The 24602-nt window shown below is 34.9% G+C and overlaps 1 protein-coding gene across 16 annotated transcripts in view; it reads left to right on the forward strand.

The window, feature by feature from the left end:
- The window catches only part of RBMS3 (RNA binding motif single stranded interacting protein 3), a 653502-nt gene that overhangs the window by 273283 nt on the left and 355617 nt on the right, over positions 1–24602 (forward strand). For all 16 annotated transcript variants that reach the window (XM_023533089.1, XM_023533290.1, XM_011360463.2 and 13 more), the window contains one exon: positions 12129–12220. In XM_023533089.1, coding sequence (XP_023388857.1) covers positions 12129–12220 — 92 coding nt within the window. The remainder of the gene's footprint in view (positions 1–12128; positions 12221–24602) is intronic.

Raw genomic sequence — 24602 nt, forward strand, 5'->3', positions numbered from 1 at the left:
AATTCTTTGAAATATTATAAAATAAGGGGACAGATATTTTTAAAAGCTAAAATCCATCATATGCACTGTCTCTACCCTAATCAAAAATAAGCTCTATCTCCCATTATTAAGCTATGTGCTACAGATTTTTGTACTTGTGACAAGCATACCTTGCACAGCCTTTAATGAGAGTCATGGTCTTATACTGGCTGTTTCTCCATTGAGTTTGCATATTCCCGTATGAGAGAATCTATGTCCTGTTTGTCTTTTTCTCCCTTCATAGCACTTAGCTCAGAACTCAAAAAAAGAACCTCCCTGAGCATTTGTTAAATCAATAACACTATTTTCATATTTACAACCTGCCTGATTCCCCAAAAGGATGAGCAGGAAACAAAATTGATTTCCAGAGGTTGATGAATGAATGTACTGTTCTTGGCACTGAAGCCCACATCCTGGCTCCATGTGTAGAAACTGAGGGCAGAATGGGTTTTTGACCTACCTTCTTCACATCTGTACTTGCTTATTAACTTAATGAAATGCTTGTGATGGCTTCTCTTTTCTCCAATAGGTAAATGCTGGACAGCCTCTCTACATTATCCATCTTAATGGACCAGTATTTCTCTGTAGTGGAATCAGTTGTTGGCTAGCCATAAAGAGGTGGACACAACACTTTAATAAGAAGGTGGCTATTATGTCCCATTATAATATCTAGTGAAGGAAATCCAAAGGAGCATAGTGGTCTATTGCATAACTGCTTCTCTCGGATTGTTCTTGGGAAAAGCTCTGTAAATCAGTTCCTGTGCTTACTCTTAAGAAGCCTCCCCCACCTCACCCTTCCCTCATACCTTCTCCCTATGCAATTTTTAGTGTTCTCAACTGGCTGATTACTTGGAATATTAGCTTTTCAAAATATGACACAGAAGTTCACCAATTCCTTCCAACTCATAACACTTTAAAATTGAGACTCCAAATTATCCCTGTAAAAATAGCTGATCTTTATGACTCCTAGGGGATTTCTTATTTTAATCTGAAACCTTCAGAAATGGCTCAGTTTTGTGGAAATGATGGGGGAATGTCTGCTCTTAGCAGTTTTTGTGTTCAAGGGCAAATCAAGCTCTGTGCTTGCTAACTCTAATTTTCCAAGGGTTATGAGACTTTAATTTGATTCTTTATTCAGTGTGTGTAAAATGTTCACTGGAATTTGCATAATGCATTTATTGTATAATCACTCTTCATATTGGTTACCTGCTTCCTCAAATGGACATTACTTTTTTAAGGGGATATATTAACGTTGGGCCAATTCGAACGGTGTAACTAAACAGAATTAGGCATATCTCTGAAGGACAAACATAAAAGAGAGAGAAGGAGGACATGTACTTGTTCTGAAATTGGCTATTATGTAAAACTAGCCCCAATTCTGTATTTTCAAATATTCATTTTGCAAATATAAGCAGGGGAGGACCGCTGTCTTTTAAAGTATAAAGATTTGTTATGTGGAGAAGGGATTACTCTTGTCTGCCTTGTCTGTTAGAATGTGCTTAAGTCATACGGAATAAATCAGGGCGCCAAAATTCAGCATAGTCTAAGAAGGTGAGGGAGTTGGAAAGAGAGGATGCCTTAGGCACTAGGCCAGGTGTTTTAAAGGCATTTAAGTTCATTCAATGCCCAGAGCCAACATATAATTAAGGTAATATTATTATTACCCTTAATTTTGGTTGAGTGTTCTGTGCCTTTGGACTCATTGCTATTGAATAGAGGAGCTAGGATTTGAACCCAGACTGTATGTTGCCAACATCTTTGTCCTTCAACTACATCAAAGAGTTTTCTATTAAATACACTTCTCCAGTGTGAGCTGCCTTGGGAGATTGTGTATTCCCTAACATTAGCATTGTCTATGTGGAGCCTGCAGAAGCATTTGGCAAAGAGACCGAAGGAAAATGTAAGATCAGATAGAGATTGGGTGAGATGATATATAAGATCCCAATTTTCTCTGCAATTTTATGAGAACAGTAGGCCCAGTCCTGACTTGCTGAGTGGCTTGTTACAGACCAGGGTGTCTCTGTCTCCAATGTGCATACCGTCACCTGGAGATCTTGGCAAAATGTAGAGACTGACTCAGTGAATCTGGGGTGGGCCCAAGAGTCTGCATTTCTAACAAACTCCCAAGTAATTCTGTCACTGCTAGCCCACAGACCACACATATAGTGGCAAAGTAAAAACCCTCACAGGCGAGGCCCCTCTGGTCTCTGCTTGCAAAGCCATTTCCCTAGTGATTGAGGTCTTGACCCTAGTGAGGACAATTGTGTTTAAACATCCTGTCATAGTTCTCTAAACTGCATCTCAACCAGCATGTCCCAGGATCAGGAATTCCTGTTCTTTTTAGACAGTTAGGATTCTTCAGGCAAGCCCTACCTATAAGAACGAAGACCTCAGCTGTAAGTCATGGATCCCCAGATAGTAAAGGGACAAGAGTTTGTACACACCAACTTACAAATTAGAGTAAAATTTCCTTGGGGAAACATGTCTTTGATTGTTGAAAAAAATTCCACTTTCAACATAAATATGTGTAATCATCAGTATAATGACATGACTGTTCAAACTCTTGGTATCCTTTCTGAATCACAGATATAAAATTTTGTTTCAGAAAGTCCTGATATAGTTCCAAAATTCCTTTGAGATGAATCCAGCTTAATTGCAATGAGAAGGAAAATGGGCTTCAATCCCCCTGTATTTAAGAAGAGTATTGTTTTAATTCAATTTAACTAAGTTCTGATATCTTTGGTTTGCAATTCATAATGGTTCTTCTTTGAAACATCTTTGAAGGAAACAAAACATTTAGGAAAATCACTGTAATGTTTAGGAAGCTTTAGACTTATTGTCTATCTATATTTTATTATTTTTTAAAATCTTTCAAAGAGTTGGAGTAAAATCAGTTTTGCAAGTTAGGAATCATTTGCAAAGGCATAATGTAGATCTCAGAAATCTTTAAGAAAGACTTGGGCAATTGAGAAGCTGAAAATAATAAATTGACAAGATTATAGAGATTCATATTTATTGACCAGGAACAAGTAGCCACATATGTCATGTGGAGAAAAGGCAGATTATTAAACTGTGTGCATAATCTGATATCATTTGGTTAAAAATAGAGACAAAAGTAAATAAATAGTTTATCTTTGAGTGATGTCATTATGGCTACTTTTTCTCTATGTTGACTGAAATGTCTTCAATAAATTTGTGTAACTTTTAAAAATAGAAGAAAACAACACTTCTAGTTATTTTTAGGGTAAAATGGATAATTGGGGAACTATTTACAAAATCTTAACTACAAATGTTTTTCAAGATTTCAAATAGTAGGACTTATTTTTATTATTCCATAAATCCCTAAATTCCAGTAGTAAATACAATAGCAAGAGATCAAAAATTAGTTCTAGTTACTCTTTCAAGTTAGAACGTCAGAAGGAATCATAGGACAGTTAGGACAGTTTCTTAGGAAAGCGGACAAGAGCAATAAGATCTAGGTAGAAATGGACTTACATTTCACCGGATACTATTTCGTTTGGCTTGATTTTTATTTTTTTTAACAACATGTATCTGTTACTCTCAATTGCCCATATGTGCACTCTACATTTATTTTTTTTTTAATTCTAATACAAAACTCGGATTGTATTTTGTATACGAGGTGGGATGGAGAGAAGTAATTTGAGGTCCAAGAGGACATAAAAGTCACTGTTCCTCATAGCGATAGGGTCAATATTTGTGGATATTTATTTAAAATATCTGAAATAAGGCCTATAGACATGATTGAAGACTGTGTCTAGTAAAATATGGGTCAACGTTAGTCATATATATGGCTTTAGTTAAACAGAAAATCACGATGGAGCCCTTTTCCAGGAAAATAATTGTGTTGAAAGGGAAGCAGGGCCTTGTATAGCAATTTAAATAAAGTAACAAGATAGTAGAGGGAATATCACATATGACAAAAACAGAGGCTTACAGGTAATGCATGCTTCTTAAAAGGATTGACCTGTACATAGGATTCACTTTCTCTTCCACCTTCTTTGCACTGAGCTACTTTTTTAATGTATCCCTCTGAGTGGTTGCCCAGTTCTGTTACAACGTCCATCCTGTAAAGATGAATGGCTGGTGAATGGGGGTGTCTCTGCTGTAGAAGGATATGTAAGACTACAAACCTGCTTCCCTGGCCATCGGCTGAAGCCTTTGTGTATGAATGTGGATTAAAGTACCTGGTGGGGGGGAGTACAAATGGGGGTCTTGTCCTCCCATTGATCCTCACACAATGGAGGCCATCATATCTGCTCTTTTGATGGAGGAATAAACTATAGTTCTAGCTGTCCGTAAAACCAGAACAAGGAGAGGAAGGGTAGGATGGGCCCTCAGGAATGAAATCATAGTTAGTTTTGCCTACCCTACTATGCACTGGGATTGCAGACAAATGGAGTATTCAGTTACAGCTTGCTTCCATTGTAATTACAAACTCAGTGGAATTGTTTTGTAATCAATACCCTGGCTATCTTCTGCAGTCACACTGCACTGCATACTTGTACCTCCTGCACTTTTTGATGGCAGAGACACATAGGACCAATGATTCATACAAGACACATTTTTCATCTGTATCCTTGAACACTTCCTGCTAGAAAAGTAGTTTGACAAGATGATTCACAGAGGTTAATCTGCCCATTTACAGCCAAGCAGAATGCTACCTTAATCTCTATAATATTATAATAAAATAAAGGTTAGTCTAGTCTAAGACCTTGGCAAATCAGTGAGTTTCTTTAATCTCAATAAAGCATAGTGATCTCTCTAAGCCAATAAATAATGATCCTTATCCTAATTTTGACTTTATTCAGTACAAAGAAGCAATTTCTCTCATTTAAAAATCAATTGAGCAGGGTGAGGAAGGAAGTGAGTTTTGGGATTTGAATTTGTGTTTGGTTTAATAAGACTTTTTGTGCAACATAAATGGAATGAGAAAGTGTCCCATTTTCAAATGGCATACTACTAAGTATGTTGCTTCCTAAATTTGTCTGTCTTTGTAATTGTTTTATTCTGCCGGGAAATGCCATTTATTACCTAATTTATTTTCCCCGGTCTGCACTTTTGTCATTTATGCACAAAATATACTGAGTTTTCCCTGACCTGAGAGAAGTATGTGCCATTTTAGTACACTAGCACTTTCTTTTCACCTTTTATGTGGTACTGATTCCTCTCAATACCTTATATTTAACTTAATTCATTTCTACTGTGTACAAACACTGACAAACAGAAGTTGGAATAATAGTTACAAGTAAATTTAGAATGTGGATAATTTTACCATCATGTCACTCATTGAAAGGGGACCTGATGCATGTATTTACTCTGATGAGCAGAACCATACCCACCAAACCATGAATACTAAACTGAATACAAATATGCCATTTTGCATATGCTTACCTAACTTAACCCCTATGTGTAAGTACACCCTCCACTGTGATTAAATTCTTTATCTACCCCACTAGACTATAAACTCCCTGAGCCATGTTAGAGTACTTTGGTTTTTCTTGTGACCTTTAGCATGCTATCTTTCTTGCACATGGTATAAATGTGTAGTAAATTAAATAATAATAATGGGAAAGTCACATTATGGTTCAAAAGTGTCCCTTATAACAGATAAATCCTATTCCAAAAATTGATATCTCAATTTAGTGTTTCTGGCACTAGAATATCTGAATGTTTAAGTAATTAAGCTCAAACATTAGGGGAATATACTGAAGCATTATAATGGATACTAAATAATGGACATTGTTACCCATCTTATTTGCCTCTATTAAGAGTCTAAAGGCTGTAGTCCTTTGCATGGGAAGTACATATGATGTCCTTTTCTGTATGACAGTTCCATCCTATTTTCTAAAGACGTTTCAAAGCATAGATTATTTCAGATTTTAGTAGTTTAGAGTTTTTTCCTCATCAAAATTAGCACTATTGTCTCAGACTTTTGCATTCTAGCAAGATCTGTCTTTTGCCTTTACTTTTCACACATCTAGGTTAGGCTACGTTGCTATTGCATTGGTTCTTCTGTTGTATCCTTGCTCCATTATAAAGATCACTCACAGGAAATGGGTGCAAAAAAAAGATGATGAAGAAATGACTGAGTTTTTGTGTTAGTTTGATTTTATAAGTATAAAAGTAGCAAATAATTTATCAATGCTGTCCTTCTACTACCTTCTTTGATCACACAATGCAGAGAACTAGGAAATCCAATAATAAGAGAAGACTTTCAGCAATAACTCAACAGATTACGGATGCGAGAGAAATCCAGCAGAAATACAAAGTCACAGAGGCAGCCTAGACTCCATCGAACTTTCCGGAAGCCTGCAAACCACTCCTCTCTGCCTGCAGCCACCTTAACCTCCCTGCATCTCAGTTTTCTTGCTCTGAGCCCAGACAACAGCCACAGAACATCGTAAAGCCTAAATAAAAGGCAGAGGAATTTATGGAAGGGCAATTCTGAAACATATCCCACCTGTTAAATTTGAGTAGAATTTCAGTTGAAAGTATAATTCCTAGACAAAGCATTCTCGTACTCTGTTTAGAAATTGCATTTGACTCATCTGGATCGTCTTTCCAAGAACTCGGGTGCTACATCAAGCCCTTTGTGTGTGAAGTGGGCTTCTGTGGCAGTCATTCTGAAGAGGAAGAACCATGCGGATACTGTGAAATTTAACGTGCAGTTACACTCTGAGTGCAAGTCTCCCTCAGATGCCTGGGTACAACCACAGATCTGAAGCTGGAGCTCTGGTTTTATCATTTCCCCCCATATAAGAACAATCTCAATGTTAGTAAATACGTAAGCAGTTCAACAGGGAATTTAAGGAGCCAGTAGCAACGCTGAAGTATGAAACAAGCTCTTAAAGATGGTAAAGAATCATTTAACGAAATTCATATGAATTGTGATACGTTAGTCCAGTTGAAGGGCAAAGGTCACAGAGAAGCTGCCTACAAATGCACTAAAAAAATCCTCTGGGCAATACTATTATTTGTAGAATTATGTCACAATTTATATGTTTATATATATATATATATATATGTAAATACATATATAAATATATTGTTTCTATAAAATTGTCAATCTTGTAGTGCAACAAAAATAATAAAACTTTAAATTAACACACAAAGTGTAAAGCATTTCAGGAAAACATCGATTATATCTGCCAATGGATTGAGTGTATTTGGCGAATGACCTAATTAGCGTGGAGTTGGTTCTTTCTCACTGCTCTGCTTCTCGCTAATTGCAGAACTGCTGGCCTTCTCCCCCTGATAAGGAAGAAAAACAAGGATAGGGTATGTGGAGAAACAGTGACATTATTCAGTTTTAATTCATTTGAACCTGCTGCCAAGCTTAATTATGTAATTGAGGGAGTTAGACCAGTGGGCTTCCAGCCACTTGGGCTGCAGTTTCTTCTGATGGTTACCAGTCACGGGTGTTTTATCGAGGATTTTACCAGTCACCATAAAGCACTATTAGCTGGAGCTGAACTAATCTCCCTACCCTGCCCCTCACCAGATGTAGCTACAGAGGTTTCTGTTCCCAGACTTGATTATTTGTCATTAAGGAAAGCAAATTGAAACCAAAACGAAGTTCCTTTCTTCCTTAGTAAATGCATCATTATTCTTTAGGGGCTGCTTTGTATTTCATTTTTTCTTCAGAATGTGATGTAGTATCTGCTGTCACATAAAACTCAGGAATGCAATGTTTATTTCTAGAATCAGAGTGTTTTTCAGCGTTGCTTGAGACATTTTTGCCTCTGAACTTCCATTTTAATTAAAGTGAGTGTGTATGAAAAACACAGAAGTCGGTGAACTATTTCAGTTCTGGTGGCTTATTATTTATTTATAACTGTTTTACCTGGTTTTAGCTCCCCTGTTAATGTGAAGATATTTTGTACGAAGGGGCCATTTTCTTTCCTTGCTGGCAAGATGACTCCATAGAAATACACTTCTCCAAGTTCACCCTTTACCTCCCCAATTCAGAGAAAACTGAGGGTATTTCATGCCTCACAGATATTTCTTCTGTTTGGATTGGAGTTTAGCCCTGGAGATCAGCATAATAATTTTGTAATATCCTGTGTAACATTTGGTGAGGGGGACGGAGAGGGAGGAGCCCAGGGAGAAGAAGCCTCACAGGAGTAATAAGAGGCTAGGAATCATGAAATCCAAGGCTGCTTTCTGGGTGACAGCATGCCTGAACCAGCACCGTGACTGCCTGGCATTTATGTAGTTCTATACAGTCAAAGTGTATTAACAGACATTCTTATCAGTTAATTTCCACTGTGGTCCCATGAAGTAAGTTAGCATCTTTTAAACAGGCTCTCAATTAATTTTCACAAATATTTACTAAGCACAGGCTATGTGTTATGCATAGTCCCAATAATGGGGAACAGACAAAGAAATAATACCTGGTAACTAAGGGTGTTCTTTTTTTAAAAAAAAATCCAGTTACATTGAAGGGAAGGGTCTCTCTTTTAGCAAAAGGTAGACTTCATATATGTTCTAGATCCCCTCACCCCTTCACCTCAGGAATATTATTGTATAAATTATCCCCTTGCCCTCTTGAAGCTTTAATCTCATGCTTTTTGCTTGAACTTTCTTATCAACATTCACAAATGCCAAAAACAGTCCCTTAGAAGGTGCAACAAATAAGTATTTGTTGAATAATTTGAATAAATAGTACTTCTCTACCCTGGCTTCACACTGAAATCAGCTGGGAATATACACACACACGTGTATGTGCGCGCGCACGCATGTGTGTGTGTGTAAACACTTGAGCCACATTCCCCCAAATATTGATTTAATTGTATTGGGGGTGAGTTCTGGACATTGATATTATTTTTAGCTCCCAAAGTGATTCTAGTGTGCAGCCATGGTTAAAAACCATAGTATCGTCTACAAACAAACAAAAACAACTCATTAGACCTCACATCCCCCACTTTAGCTAAAGCTGCCTATTAGTTCTCCATCCCAGCCAAGATAACGGCAAAGAGGCCTCTAAGCACTCTGTCTGCCTCCTCACCTTTCTCACTCTTCAACTACACAGGCAGACTTTATTCCCACCACTTGCCTGAAGCAAATCACAATAATGACATCCACTCTCCTAAACACACTGGGCATTTCCAAGTTCCCATGAGTTCATGCTCTCAGTAGCATTCGATACAGTTGATTTCTCTCTCCTCAGACACTTCCTCACCTTAGCTATGAGACATCCTATTCCCATTTTGTTTCCTTTTTCTCATTGATTCTCCCTTTACCTCCTGTGCAATCTTATTTTCTTATCTGACACCTAAATGCTGAAGCTGTTCAAGCTCCCCAAGCTGGGCCCTTTGTTTCTATTAACACTAGCCATTTTTTTTTTTTTGTCTATTTCCATCTTTGTAAATATCTTTATGCTGTTGACTTCCCAATTTATATTTCCAATCTTATTTCTTGTTTGTGCACCAGTCTAAACACTCCAAACTGCTACATGCCATTTTTACTTAGAAGTCTCGTAGGCATTTCTGGCTCAACATGTCTCAAACCAATATTTTAAGTTTCCCATCTCCCCTGTTTGATCCTTCTTCAGTCGCCTCATTTCAGTAAATTACATCTCCGCCCACCCAGTGGCTTATGCCAAGAAAGAACAGTAGTAATCCACGTCCTCCATATCTCCCTTACTCCCAATCCAGTCAATTCATTACTGAGTCCTATTAATTATATCTCCAAAATATAATTCAGATCATCTCTTTCATCCCATTCATTTCGTTTGTCCCTAAGTCACCTTTCCGGTTCCATTCTTGCTGCCCACCTTCTCCACAACCATTTACTCTTCAGCAGAAGCCAGCTGGAGTGATGGTGTAAGAAATGCAGATCCCTTCATGCCACTGTTTCCTTAAAGCTTTCAATAATAAATAACCAATAGTTAGATTCTATATTATATGCTCTTGCTTTCTTTCAAAGGAGACATGCTATTTTGTAATTAGAGATTCATTTATATGGTTATTTGTTTAGTGTCCATCTCCCAACTCAACGATAAGCTGCATAAGATGGGAACTGGTACTATTTTATTCACTACTATGTACCCTGTGCCTGGCAAAGTGGCTGAAATTAATTTCATTATTGAATAAAAGAATAAGCATGGAAATGGATGAGGAAGATTGACCAAAGCATAAGGTGCAAAGGGGTGCCTTGCCATACCTCACTTAGCCAGTTCTACTGAGAACTCAACCACACCATTAATAATGTACTGACTGAATGGGCTGGACTGAATCCTTTAGTGGAATTGTTTTATTCTGTGCCCTAACTTCAAAATCCAAGGAATTTTTAAGAATTTCATTCTCTCCATCATGAGTTTCAGGGGCTACTAGAAATGGTTCACAAAGTGAGGTTACAAAGCAGTTCATCATGTGATGTATTTGGGAACTGTATATGTAGATGGCCTCAAATCCTGAATCTGCCAATTAAGCAGCTTGTGATTCCTTATCACCTTGCCTGAGCCTCAGTTTCTTCATTTATACCCATGAATGTGCATGAGGACCATAGTACATAAAATTATGTACTTTGGTCAACCACCCAGCATAGTATCTGGGACAGAGGAGATAATGTCTACATTTTAATTTTACTTTCCACTTCCTTTAACTCTAATATTTAACTTATTTTGTTCTTTTTCCTCTTTTTCTTTCTGCCTTTTTTTTCTATCTTACTCAGTGGGTAGTAATACTTATATCACTCACATAGTTTGAATTTTGTAGGAAGAGAAGAATTAGCAGTACTTACAGAACAGTCTCCCTTTTGGATTAGAAATACAAACTTCACGACTACTCTGCCCAGCTTTTCAAGAGCATTTTATGTACACTGCTAGCTAACAAGTTCATTTCAGGATAACATGCTGGGAGGGAAAAAAAAAAAAAAGAAGGCGAGATTCGAGGAGAGAAAATTAAACAGTTAAAAGAAACAACTTGGTAATTAAATTCTCTTGCACATTTCTTCAGTTATTTGGGTGAGGGGTGGGAATTACAGTTCATGGTTAGTAAATTTGCCTTAATAGCTCACCTCCAAACTTCTAAATGAGAGAAGTATTAGAATACAGAGCTAATTCCTGCCTAACAGATGAAAAGAGGAGTAGGATACATATGGTGGCCTTTTTAGATGTGCCAAACAAAGCTGCCCTCATACTCATTCTTGAGCATTTTAAATGTTCTTGGCAGCTCACATCACTGTTAGTTAAGCACTGAACTCATATCAGCTATTTTATGAGCGTGCAAAATCCCTTTTTCATTTATTCTTTTTTAATGACTATTTCTTCGGTGTCACTCTGTATACATACACATACACACACACGCACACACACACATAATTGGTGAACGGTATAGACAACTGTTGTGCCCTTTTCAGATTATACTCAGGTAACAAGTGGCATGGGTATTTTAAAAGTATTTACTTATTTTAAAATGTGTGCTTTATTTTTAAAAGAAACTTGAATATTTATCTCATTATTCACTTTATTCACTTATCACAGATCACTTTAGAGTCAAAATAGTGTTTTTAGATGTTACGGAGAGAGATAACGTTCTGTAATGAATTAGTATTGGCTTAGGGATCAACTGGAACTAGGTTCAAACCCTAACTTTCCGTTACAACCTTTATGTATTCACACAGTTAACATATATTTATTGAATGCCTACTGTGTGCCAGGTACTGCTGAGGTTGCTGGTGATATTTTTATGCAAGTTCTATCATGGCTCTTATTAATATTAACTTTAAAAATTAACTTTAAAAACTTTTAAAAATATTTTTCAGAATTTTGTGTTCCTCAATCATGCAGCAAATCCAATGAAGAAAGTGCAATATGGTTAAATAATCTATTACCTTACCAAATTAGTCTAAATCAGGTTGCTGGTTGTACAACCAACTTCTAAAGCAATCACTAGAAAATAGGACTTAACTGTTTTATGTTTAATGATATTTTGGTATTTTTTCTGGACATAGTAAGGACCATAGATTGAGAGACTTTATGTTAGACCAGGGACATGAATGCAAGTTTGACAACAAATAGACATTCTATCGATATCATAGAGACACAGCTGTTGTGAGAGCTAACGAGGGGTTTCGTGTTTTCACAGGTTACGGTTTTGTGGATTTCGATAGTCCCGCAGCTGCACAGAAAGCAGTAGCATCTCTCAAGGCAAATGGAGTGCAGGCACAGATGGCCAAGGTAAGAGTGGTATTCAGATTCTGTTTGTTTTGTGATCATATATTTCTCTGTTGCTGTGAGCTGAAATCAGAATAGGAGTTTGCAATAATTTGGATTATATTTATCTGTTAGGGAAAAGTAAGAAACCTCACAATAGATTTGGCTTAGAAAAATCTGGCTGATTTATTTCATTGTTTCTTTGCGTATATTTACTGATGTGTTCTTTTGTTACAGTGACCTCATTAGTGATTTAAGGGCACTTGTGAAGGATTTTGTGTTGCCTAAAAAAGGCTGTATGTGTGTGTGTCTAGGATTTTCACCATTAAGAGTGTTAGAGCAGTACGGTTTGGAGCAAGTTGTCTTTGATACATACTGCTAAAAAAATTGTTTACTCTCATGTTAGGGAGAGCTGATTGCTAAATGATGAAGTTGTATGATCTGTTCAGGGAAAGAGGTTAACCAAAGTGTATGCTGTTTATACTGCTGGCATTTCACTTTGGCTTTTATTGAGTTCCCTAGATAATAACTTCCTAGATATTAATAATTTTCAATTCTCATTGATATGTAGAACAAGTAGTATGGAAATTCCTATCTGAAATTATCATATTTTTTTATATTCAAGGAAATAAAGTCATCTATAATAGTTTAGTATCCCGATTGCCGTGGCAGTTACAATAATCTACAGGTGTGATAAAATGACATAGAACTATACACACATATTGTACCAATGTCAATTTCTTGGTTTTGATATTGTACTATAATTACATTATATGTAATCTTGGGGGAAATTAGATGAAGGGTATATGTGATCTCTATATGATAGTTATAAATTTCTGTAAATCTATGATTATTTCCAAAAAAAAAATTTTAAAAAGTAATTCATAACAGGGAAGTTTGGTACATATTTGCTTTAAAATAATAGTCATTTTGTATTTGTTCACATGCAATTTGTTTTTATTTTTGATTACTATTTTCGATTACTATTACTATTTGAATGTATCTTCAATTCTCAAAAGTTTTGTAAAAAAGCCAGCAGAACTTGAAATCCTGATCTAATGCATTTATACTTTATTCATGTATACGCTTATCCTTAACTATTCTCATAAAGGCTGAATGATGTAATGATGAAGTCATCAAGTATTTGGTCATTTGGGTTTTGCTGATCACTAACATTCTGTGATAACATTTCTCAGTTTCAAGCTAGGCTAACTAGAGGTGGGATATTTAGTTTTCTTTATCTTCAGTTGTCTACTAGCTAGCTAATATTACCCATATCTGCTAACCTTTAGTTGTGGCTCAGATCCCATATAGATTACTTTGATGGACTCATTGCCTTTTATGACTTATAGTATTTCAAGGTGATATAAATCAGAATTTGAATTCTTTCAGCGGCATAATATAGTCTTCATCAGAATTGTGCTGGAAGCTTTGAATTTGGTCATGAACTAAGACTGATGAAGTTAATATTTGTAATTAATAAGGAAATTATGTACATGTCTTGGTTTAAAGTTTACTTGGCAAAGAATTAAGTTACTTGGCAACTTACGTAGTGACTTATACCTAGAAAACAAGTGATAAGCTATTGTTGCTAGGTATATACAAAATATAAAACTTGAATTTAGACTGAAAGTCAACAGCTGTTGATAAGAAAATTATTATAAAAATGCTTATAAATTGTTATTGGAATATATTTGATCTATTCTATTGCTAAAAAACAAATTTTAGAAATTACTAGATTGTGGCAGTTTAGAAATAATGAATACAGTGTGTATAATCTTTCAAATGTTTTGAATGTACACACACACACACACATACATATATACACATACACACATACACACTTACACACACAAAGTACTTACTGGATAAAAAATCACTGCCGTCTTGCACAACAGGAAAAGAAAGTTGGCATTGACTTTATAACTACCGAGGAGCCATTGTGAATACCTTCACTCTATTTCTGATCATTGTACACAAGGAATCTCTCTCTGTCTCTCTCATTCTCTCTTACACACACACACATATACACACACACACATACATACATGTACACACATGCACACATCTACCAGTCCCTGACATTTCACCTAAACAGGTTACAGAAAAAATATTTTAAAGAGCTCCTAAAGAAATTGTTTATTATAGCTAGAGTTTTTGTCCTACATACACAATAAGTAGATTCCAACTAGAATATTTAAAGACACTTTTATTTTATTTCATTTAATTTCATTTTATTTCTGGAGTTGCTGAAAGATTTCAGCCTTATTAATTATGCTTTCTGTGGAGTAAATACTATTCCCCCTTTTCTCACAAACTTTGAATCTAAAGCCTAGAGCTTTAGATCCACATCTGCCTACTGGAAACTTTCAGCAGTAAATGACTCTGTAATTTAACTACCCAGAAGCAAATAAATAGCCTCCCTTTGACAATGAAATGGAACAAACTTGACCACCTGTATTAGCAGATTTCTCACTGAGCTATTGGATTTCGAAGCATTTTTTTCCTTTGTCCTGGTGATAACTATTATTTATTATCATATGAACCTGCAGTCTGCAGGGTGTGTGAAACTTGCACTATATATATATTTTTTGTCATTTAAGTATCTACTGAATTGCCTCCTGCATCCTCGTTCTTATCAATATTCTGCTATGCAGGTTGTGATGCCACATTTTAACAACTCTAGGATTTTAAAGCAAAAAAGTTGCAAATAATCTAGGTTCCTAGTAGCAACCTGGAGTGAACATGAAGCTTTCCAAGCGAATTGCTTTATTAAGCTAACTTATTCCAATGTGAGCATATGAAAAATTCAACTGATTTGTCAACTATGAGGAATTAAACAATAAAGCATTCAGTAAGTGATAATTGATTAATAATGTATAACCATTAACACAGACTAACATTTTCTGTGTACTTGCTGTTCTGCCAAAAAGGATTTTTAGGGATCAAAGGATATGTTTCTTTTAGGGGAGCAGAGTTAAAATATTTTAGTAATACATAGTGGTTAAATGTATAGATTTGAAGAGATATAAACTTGGCTTTGAATCCTGGCTTCGATACCACCTGGCTCTGTGACCTTGGCTATGTTATTTAAATATCTCTGAGTGTCTCTAATAACAAATTTAGATTATGGGACTGCTATGAGAATTAATAAAAAATACACAAAGAATTTAGCATAATGCTTAGATTATATTAAATTTCAATAAATGTTAAGTATTCAATAAATGTTGTTATGCATTAAATTCACATTTGTTACTGAACCTTCTATAAATCCTAATGATGCTTTAAGTATTATGTTATTACAAAACAGTTTCTTGACAAAGATAAGAAATAATATCAATCAATAAACATTATTATCACCTGCTGAGTGCCAGACACTTTGCTAGGTGTTAAAGAATCAAGATGGAATAAAATTTCTTCCTTATTCTGAATTTTTAATATTTAGTCTATCTCCTGGGATTGCTATAGCTCTGATTTAGAAATATTGGCTGTTACTCTTTTTGCCAACCTTAAGGTATTTAGAAGAAAGTCATTGGCTGAGGAATATGTCTCTGTATGCTTAAAAAGAAGAGCTGAGAAACCAGCTAACAGCCTAACCCTGCAGGTGTTTGTTTAACTCATTAATAAGGAAGTCATAAACAGACAGTGTAGGGCAAATGCTTTGAGATACCATCAAAGTCAAGGCTGCTCTGCCATTCTTTATGAGTGTCTTTCATTCATACATATTTATGTGTGAGTTTATAAAGCTCCAGCTACTATATTTCCATTTTAACCAGAAAAAAGAAAAGGACAAAAGGCTGAAGGATCATTCTGGCTGATTCTGTCCTTTTAAAAGCTTTCTTAGGAACTTGCGGTTACATATTAATGGCCAAAACTGAGTCATGTGGTTTTCCCTTTAGCTGCAAGAGAGTCTCGGATGATGAATAATTTAGCATCTTTGCCTCTAGCAGAGAAAATTAAGAATAGTTCACCTTTTTGGCTATCTGACATCAATAACACCATTCTTCCCATTTATACATTTTGGGTGGCATGCAATCATTCTTTCCCCAAGGGAGCCTACCTCAAAAGCTCACTTTGTAATTATATCTGGTGATGCTATCATTTCCAGCAGACGCAGACAGACACAGTGTCTCTTCACGGCTTAGCAACCAGCAACTTTAAAAGACAAACTATCTGTCTGAGTTCCCACAATGTAGAATGATAAGCAACAGGATACACGAGACTACTAAAGAGAAACAAATGGAAATCACTGATTGCTAATACATGTCAAATCCTCTTGGGCAGTAATAGTATTCTAGCTTTGTCAGTGGAGTAATTTCTTTGTTTAACCTATTATATAACCTCTGTCTGTCATTCACAAGGATCCCCCTTGTCCATCATTCTCCATTGCCTCACTGAGGCCTCACTGGAGGTTGTACAGCTTTAGAAGCTGAGTTTTCTTGGATGTAAATTTGGAGGCTCTCCAATGGCTCTAGATATTGAATAGTTATCAATTATTACCAATAAGGCCTTGAACTATCTCAAGCTTAGCGAACCTCTTTCTTATTTGCTGTCTTTCAATTCTAAAAAGAAGTAAACAGAACATGTCTCTTTCTAGATGAGTTACCTGCTTCTCAGGGCCTTAAGAAAAGGTCTTATCAGGTCGACTACTAGGACTATCATTCTAATTACCAGAGTCGATTCACCACATTATAGGATATGTAGAATAAATCAAAGTTAAGTGATCACAAAAGAGACCACATGTCCAAGAGAATGTCAAGCATATCAGAGATAATATAAAAATATAATGTCAACAATGAGAATAATATAAAAATATCATGTCAACCATGGCAGAGAACCAGACTGAGACTAGAGGGAAGGAATTCTCTCCTGTAAATCAATGACCTCAATAGTAGTTCTCTTTGGAAAAAAAATTTGAAATGAGTAGATTTTTTTTTCAGTTGATATTGGAAAAAAAAAAAAAAGTGAAAAATTAGTAAAAATAGGAAAATTAATTCTGTAAATCAAATATGTATATGCACACAATTAATTTGAAAATACATCACCTCAGAGATTAATACATAACCCTAACAGTTTATTCTAGCAGTAGAATTTTCATTAATGAAGAAAGGGCCTATTACACAGAATAATGTAGAAAAAATTTTTTTTTTAAAGCTCAATCACTAGCTTCGTGACATGACTTGTTGTCCACCAAAGATACTCTTTTGAATGCAGAGGCACATGCCAGGCTCCGGCAACCAGACTCTTAAGGACTAAGGCAATATTGATAGTCTCAGCTTTTATCAATCCTAGATACATGAGTAAATAGGTTATTTGGTGTCCGTGGATCACTACAATGGAGTGGGGCCTTTGGCAAACCAAAGCCAAAAAAGGAAGCTTTCAAAGGCTCTCAAGCAGGAAGGACAGAGGCACCGTTCAAGGGCAGCTTCAGAAGGTGATAAGGAAGATGTTGCTTCCTAAGACTAGATGGGAAACTCAATCAGTACATTATGTAATGACAGGCAAGTGCTGCCTGAGGATTCTAATACCCCAAGAATAATGTCCACGTGTTTTGTTTTGTTTTTTAATTTGTTTTACAACAAGATCAAAGGATCAGAGAAGCCTATATACTATTATTTATCTACATATCAAAATATTTCCCAGTGACATAAGAACTATAGCCTATAATTTAGGTAGGAATCTTTTTCATTCTCTTAGTTTCTCAATACATTTATGTTGAAAGGCTATTGTGGACCAAGATTATTTTACATGCCGAAGACATAGCATTGAACCATAGTTTTATTAGGGTTATGTTCTACTGGTGGAAGGCAGAGAATAAACAAAGAAATATAATATTTTACAGAGTGAGAAGTAGTTCAAAAACAATTGAAATAGGTTGGAGATACTAAATATATAAAAGATGATGATGGTGGTTGAAGGTTGGGCTGGCGTGCATTTTAAATAGAGTGGTCATCCTGATGAGGTGACATTTGAACAGAGAACAAAAGGAAATGAGAGCAAACTGTAATATATTCAAGAGCTTGTTATGAAAAATATTTACAATAATTCAAAATAGAGCAGGCTTTTTAGGGAGCTAACATGTTTGAGTTTTGTGATCACCTATATTCTATACTTTATTCTTAATAAGAGAACAATTAAATATACCACCATCACTTCCCTCCTTTATTTTTTATGGGAGTTTTCTGGTTTCAAATTATCCTAACTGTGCATTTCTCTAAATATATTTTTCATATAAACCAAATTATGAGCCAGTAAATATTTTCTTCCAACATTTAAGTTATTTTGTTCTATTGTACTGGTGAAAGTAAAGATATGACAAGATACCCTACACCGCTGTTATGGAATGCACATTAAATAACTAATTCCAAAGAATAGAAATCCAGTTGATTTTAACACAGTTTATTACTCTTGGATGACTGATGCCATGTAATGAAAACCTTGCTCTTTCTCATTTCTTAAAATTAATGTTTGAGTCATGTACTCCTGTGGAAGAACATCTCTAACAAACACTGAGTATTATTTTCCTCATGATTGAGATTTTTAAAGTTGTCAGTAAAAGAAATACTAATGGATGGTCCTTTATATATCTGTAAAATATTTGTGAATGTCTGCTCTGTTTGCTATGTCAACTTGGCTCATCTGTTCCCCGCTCTCAACCCTTTTATTCTGATCCTAATGCTGAATGCAGGGATTCAAAACCCAATATTGAAATTGTCAGGGTTGATCTTAATCCTATTTGTTAATTATTTGAAATTTTTGAAGCAGAATCCTCTAAAGTTAAATATTTGTATTAGCTTCTACAAAATGATTTACATAATCTGCTAGTGGGTACTACCCTGTGCTTCTGCACGGATTCCACTGCATCCTCTTAAGTAAAATGGTGGGTACATTGCTCTAATACAATTTCCTAATTTCCTAGCACTTGACAAAAACAAAAATCAACGAAAAATTTACCTTAATTTGTGTCATAGGTTGCGGGTCTCTATCAGGTGACCAGGTACTATTTTACTCAAGGATATGTGTGGAATACAAGTTTTCTTCAATTTTCAATAAATACCGACTCTTTCATCTAGCCTCTCTGAAGGGAATATGTCCACAGGCTGATCTCAATCAATATCTCATTTCTTGATATACTGTGGAGAAATCTAATAATGAACAATCTTCATTCATGGCTTTAATAATTTGTTCTTAAAGTTATAAGGAACAGATCCTTATATTGTTATGAATTGAGGGGTTCTAATTTTAAGTACAATTTTGCCCCATGTAGATTCAAATCCCATTGGAAAAGACAAAGAAGTATATTAAAATAATAAAACTATCAATTTAATTATTATAATAGAAAAATGTTGCTTGTGTTCATAAGGAAATTAGTTTTTTAATGCTGAATGTGAAAATTAGATTTATCCATCCAGTCACAGCAGGTGCTGGAGAAGTATGGATCCCTGCAAAGAGATAAGGGCTTGTCTTATCATGAAACCTAGAAGAAAATAGTGAAGGTGCTGCCTGCTGGCAGACAGATCCCAAGGAGAAGGGAGGGAGCAGAGGAGCCAGGCTTGCTTAGTTCTTGCTCTCAAACTCATAAGTCAGGTAAGTCATCACTCCTCCCATTCTTTTAATGAAGTGGACTATTAAGTAAGTGGGCAGGTTAAGAAAAGGGACAGGAGTGTTACACTGACATCCTTCCAGATGAAAATACAGTGAGAAGGGGTGGAAGCCTTGACCCCTACTCTTAGCCAAATCTAATTGCTTTCTGCATCTTATTTTGCACTGTACCTTAAAGAAAATTATTGGATAAATTGAAATGTAGAATTATATATATATTATTCTCAATGATATAACATTCTAGCTTGGAGAAACCTGCTAAGCACTGAGGCACGTTGTTTACCTGTTTTTGCATTTACCACTGGTGTGTTATGCAACTCTCTTCAAGTCCCTTACCTGTTTCTATTCCAAAAGAAGCAAGGAAACATACAAGAAAATGTAAGGGGTAGAGGAAATTATATTTGCATACCTGCTGTGTGCTAGTGAATAACTTAAGTGTATTTATAGTTATTATCTCATTTATTTCTTGCTAGGATCCTGTGAAGTACATATAATTCCCATTTTATGTGTGAAAAAACAGGGGATGACCCAAGTTTACGAACATAGTCCAATGTTGAAGCTTGGGTTTGAACCCATACCTATGTGGTCTCAAAGCCTTGTTCTTTCCAAGGAAATCATAAGGCTGCTAATATTGTCACTGAGTTTTTTTAGTGGTACTTGGCTATTTGGTTTCTTCTCTCCAAGCTTTATTGACATATAATTGAAATATGGCTTTGTGTAAGTTTAAGGTATATGAGGAGATAATTTGATACACTTATATATTGCAAAATGATTATGACAGTAGACTTAATTTCCTCTGTCACTTCGCATAATTACTATTTATTCTTTGTGGTGAGAACATTTAAGATGTACTCTCTGAGCAACTTTCACTTATATAATATATTATTAATATAGTCACCATTCTGTACATTAGATCTCCAGAATTTATTCATTTTGTAACTGGAAGTTTATAACTGTTGAGCAACATCTCCCCATTTCACCCAGCCCAGCCTCTGGCAACCATCATTCTATTCTCTGTTTCTATGAGTTTAGCTTTTTAAGATTCCACATATATGTGATGTCATAGAGTATTTGTTTTTCTCCATATGATTTATTTCACTTAGCATGATGTCCTCAGGGTCCATTCATGTTATCACAAATGACAGAATTTCTTTTTTTCTTATGGGTGAATAATATTACATTGTGTATATGTACCATATCATTTTTATCCACTCATCCATAGATGGATAATTAAGTTGTTTCCTTATATTAGCTATTGTGAATAATGCTGCAGTGAACGTGTGAGTGCAGGTATCTCTTTGTGATTCTGTTTTCATTTTCTCTGGTATATGAGGAACCTCCATAATATTTTCCATAGTGACTGTATCAAACTACTTTTGCACCAACAGTGCATGAGGGTTCCCTTTACTCTACATCCTTTCTAATACTTGTTATCTCTTGTGTTTTCGATGATAGCCATTCCAATATGTGTGAGGTGATATCTCATGGTAGATTGGATTAGCATTTCTCTGATAATTAGTGATGTCAAGTCAAGCATTTTTTTCATGTACCTGGTGGTCATTTCTATATCTTCTTTGGAAAAATCTTTGTTCAGTTCTTTTGTCCATTTTTAATTTTTTTTTTTTTTGCTTATATATTGAGTTGCTTATATATATTGGATATTAACCCCTTATTAGATAAATGGTTTGCAAATACCATCTATCCCATTCCCAGTTTGGCTTTTCATCTTGTTATTTCTTTTGTGGTGCAAAAATTTTTTTGTTAAATGTAGTCTCATGTATTTATTTTTGCTTGTGTTTCTTGGGATTTTGGTGTCATATCAAAAAAACAAATTGCCAAGATCAATGTCAAGGAGCTTTTTCCTTATGTTTACTTCTAAAAGATTTCTGGTTTTAGGACTTATGTTTGTCTCTAATCCATTTCAAGTTAATTTTTTTTTTTTTGAGAGTGAAATAGGACTCCAATTTTATTCTTCTGCATGTGATTATCCAGTTTTCCTAACATCATTTATTGAAGAGACTATGCCTTCCCCAATGAGTATTCTTGGCTCCCTTGTCAAATGCTATTTGACTGTAACTGCTAGAGTTTATTTGTAGGTTTAGATTCTGTTCCATTGGTCTATGTGTGTATTTTAATGCCAGTACTATATTATAGCTTTGTAACATAGTTTTAAATCAGAAAGTATGAGATCTCCAGCTTTGTTCTTCTTTCTCAGAATTTCTTTGACTATCTGAGGTCTTTTGTGATTCCATACAAATTTTAAGATTGTTTTTCTATTTCCGTTAAAAATGTCATTGGAATTTTGATAGGATTGAATTGCACTGAATCTATTAGTCACTTTGGGTACTGTGAATATTTTAACAAAATTAATTCAAGCTGTGAACAAGGTATAATTTTTCATTTATTTGTGTCTTCTTCAATATCTTTAATCAAAGTTTTACCATTTTCAGTGTTCACAGAGCTTTTATTTCCTTGGTTAAATTTATTATTAATTTTTTCTCTTTAATGCTATTATGAATGGGATCGTTTTTCTTATTTCTTTTTCAAATAATTTGTTGTCAGTTATAGAAATGCAACTGATTTCTGCATATTGATTTTCTGTCTTGCAACTTTGCTGACATTGTATATTAGTTCAAACAATTTTTAATGGAGTCTAGGATTTTTTCCATATAAGTTTCCGTATCATCTATAGAGACAATTGTACTTTTTCTTCAGTTTGGATGACTTTTATTTTTTTTCTTGCCTAATTACTCTGGCTAGGACTTTCAGTACTATGTTGAATAGGAGCAGTTAGCGTACCCCGCTGATCATAGAGGAAAAACTTTTAACTTTTCACTATTAAGCGTGATATCATTTGTGGGCTTATCATACATGGCTTTTATTATGTAGAAGTATGTTCCTTCTACACTCAATTTATTTATATCATAACCGGATGTTGTATTTTGTAAAATGCTTTTTCTGCATCTATTCAGATGATGATATGATTATACTATTGTGACATATTTATTGATTGTGTATGTTGAACATAGTTAAATCTCAGGGATAAATCCCACTTAATAGTGTATTATCATTTTAATGTGTTATTGAATTTTATTGCTAGTATATTATTGAGAATATTTGCGTGTATATTTGTCAGGGACATTGGCCTGTAGTTTTGTTTTGTTTTGTTTTTGTTTTTGTAGGGTTCTTATTGGGCTTGTTATCAGAGTAATTCTAGCTTAGTAAAATGAGTTTTGGAGTATATCCTCCTCTTTAACATTTTAGAAGATTTAAGAAGGATTAGTGTTAATTTTTCTTTAAATGTTTGATAGGATTCACCAGGAAATCATGTGGTCCTGGACTTTTCTGTGTTGAAAGGTTTTTGATCACTCATTCAATATTCTTCTTGGTAATTGGTCTGTTCAGATTTTCTATTTATTTAAGATTCAGTCTTGGAAGGTTGTATGTTTCTAGCAATTTATCCATTTCTTCTAGGTTATCCAGTGAATTAGCATGCAATTGTTCATATTAGTCTCCTATGATCTTTGTAATTCTGGCAGTTATAAATGCCCTCCTTCATTTACGATTTTATTTATCTGAGACTTCTCTTTTTTTTCAGTTAGTCTAGCTAAATGTTTGTCAGTTTTGTTTAGCTTTTCAAAAACCATTTCTTAGTTTCATTGATCTTTTTTATTACTTTCCGGTCCCTATTTCATTTATCTCTACTCTGTTTTTTGTTATTCCCTTCCTGTACTAACTCTGGGCTTATTTTGTCTTTCTTTTTCTAATTCCCTGACATGTAAAGTAGGTTGTTTATTTAAGATCTTTCTTTTTCTTAATGTAGGTGTTTATTGCTATAAGCTTCTCTCTTAGAACTGCTTTTGCTGCTTCCAATTAATTTTGGTATGTTGTGTTTCCATTTTTGTTTGTTTTGAAACATTTTTTTCATTTCCTTTTTAATTTCTTCTTTGACACATTGGTTGTTCAGAAGTGTGTTATTTAATTTCCACATATTTGTGAATTTTCCAGTTTTCCTTCTGTTATTGATTTCTACTTTCATAACACTGTGGTTGAAAAATATGCTCGGTATGATTTGAATCTTCTTAAATTTGCTTAGACTTATTTTATGACCTATCGTACGATCTATCCTGAAGAACGTTTTGTGTGCACTTGAGAAAATGTGTATTCCGCTGCTGTTAGATGAAATGTTCTGGATACGTCTGTTAGGTGCATTTGGTTTAAGGTATAGTTTAATTCCAATGTTACCTTATTGATTTTCTGTCTGGATGATCTATCTGTTGTTGAAAATGTGGTAAATGAAGTTCCATACCACTACTATATTGTGTCTATTTCTCCTTTCAGGTCTGCTAGTATTTATTTAAAAAATACTCTGATATTGGGTACATGTATATTTATGAGTTATCTCTTTTTTATCAATTGACCCCTTTATCATTATATAATGACCTTCTTTATCTCTTGTTTGGTTTTAGCTTAAAATTTATTTTGTCTAATATAAGTATAGCTATCCCTCTTTTGGTTTCCTTCTGCATGGGATATTTTAATCCTTCTCTTTAATTTGAGCCTGTGTGTCTTTAAAGCTGAAGCGAGTCTCTCATAGGCAAGATATAGCTGTGTCTTGTTTTTTAATCCATCCACCCATTTTATGCCTTTTGGTTAGATAATTTAATCCATTTACCTTTAAAATAATTATTGGTAGGTAAGGACTTACTAATGTCATCTTATTCATTGTTTTCTGGTTGTTTTGTATTTCCCTTGTTCCTTTCTTTCTCTTTCTTTTTTTCTTCCTTCCTTCCTTCCTTCCTTC

This window comes from Pteropus vampyrus, unplaced genomic scaffold, assembly GCF_000151845.1.
Source record: "Pteropus vampyrus isolate Shadow unplaced genomic scaffold, Pvam_2.0 Scaffold1, whole genome shotgun sequence".
Taxonomy (NCBI): domain Eukaryota; kingdom Metazoa; phylum Chordata; class Mammalia; order Chiroptera; family Pteropodidae; genus Pteropus; species Pteropus vampyrus.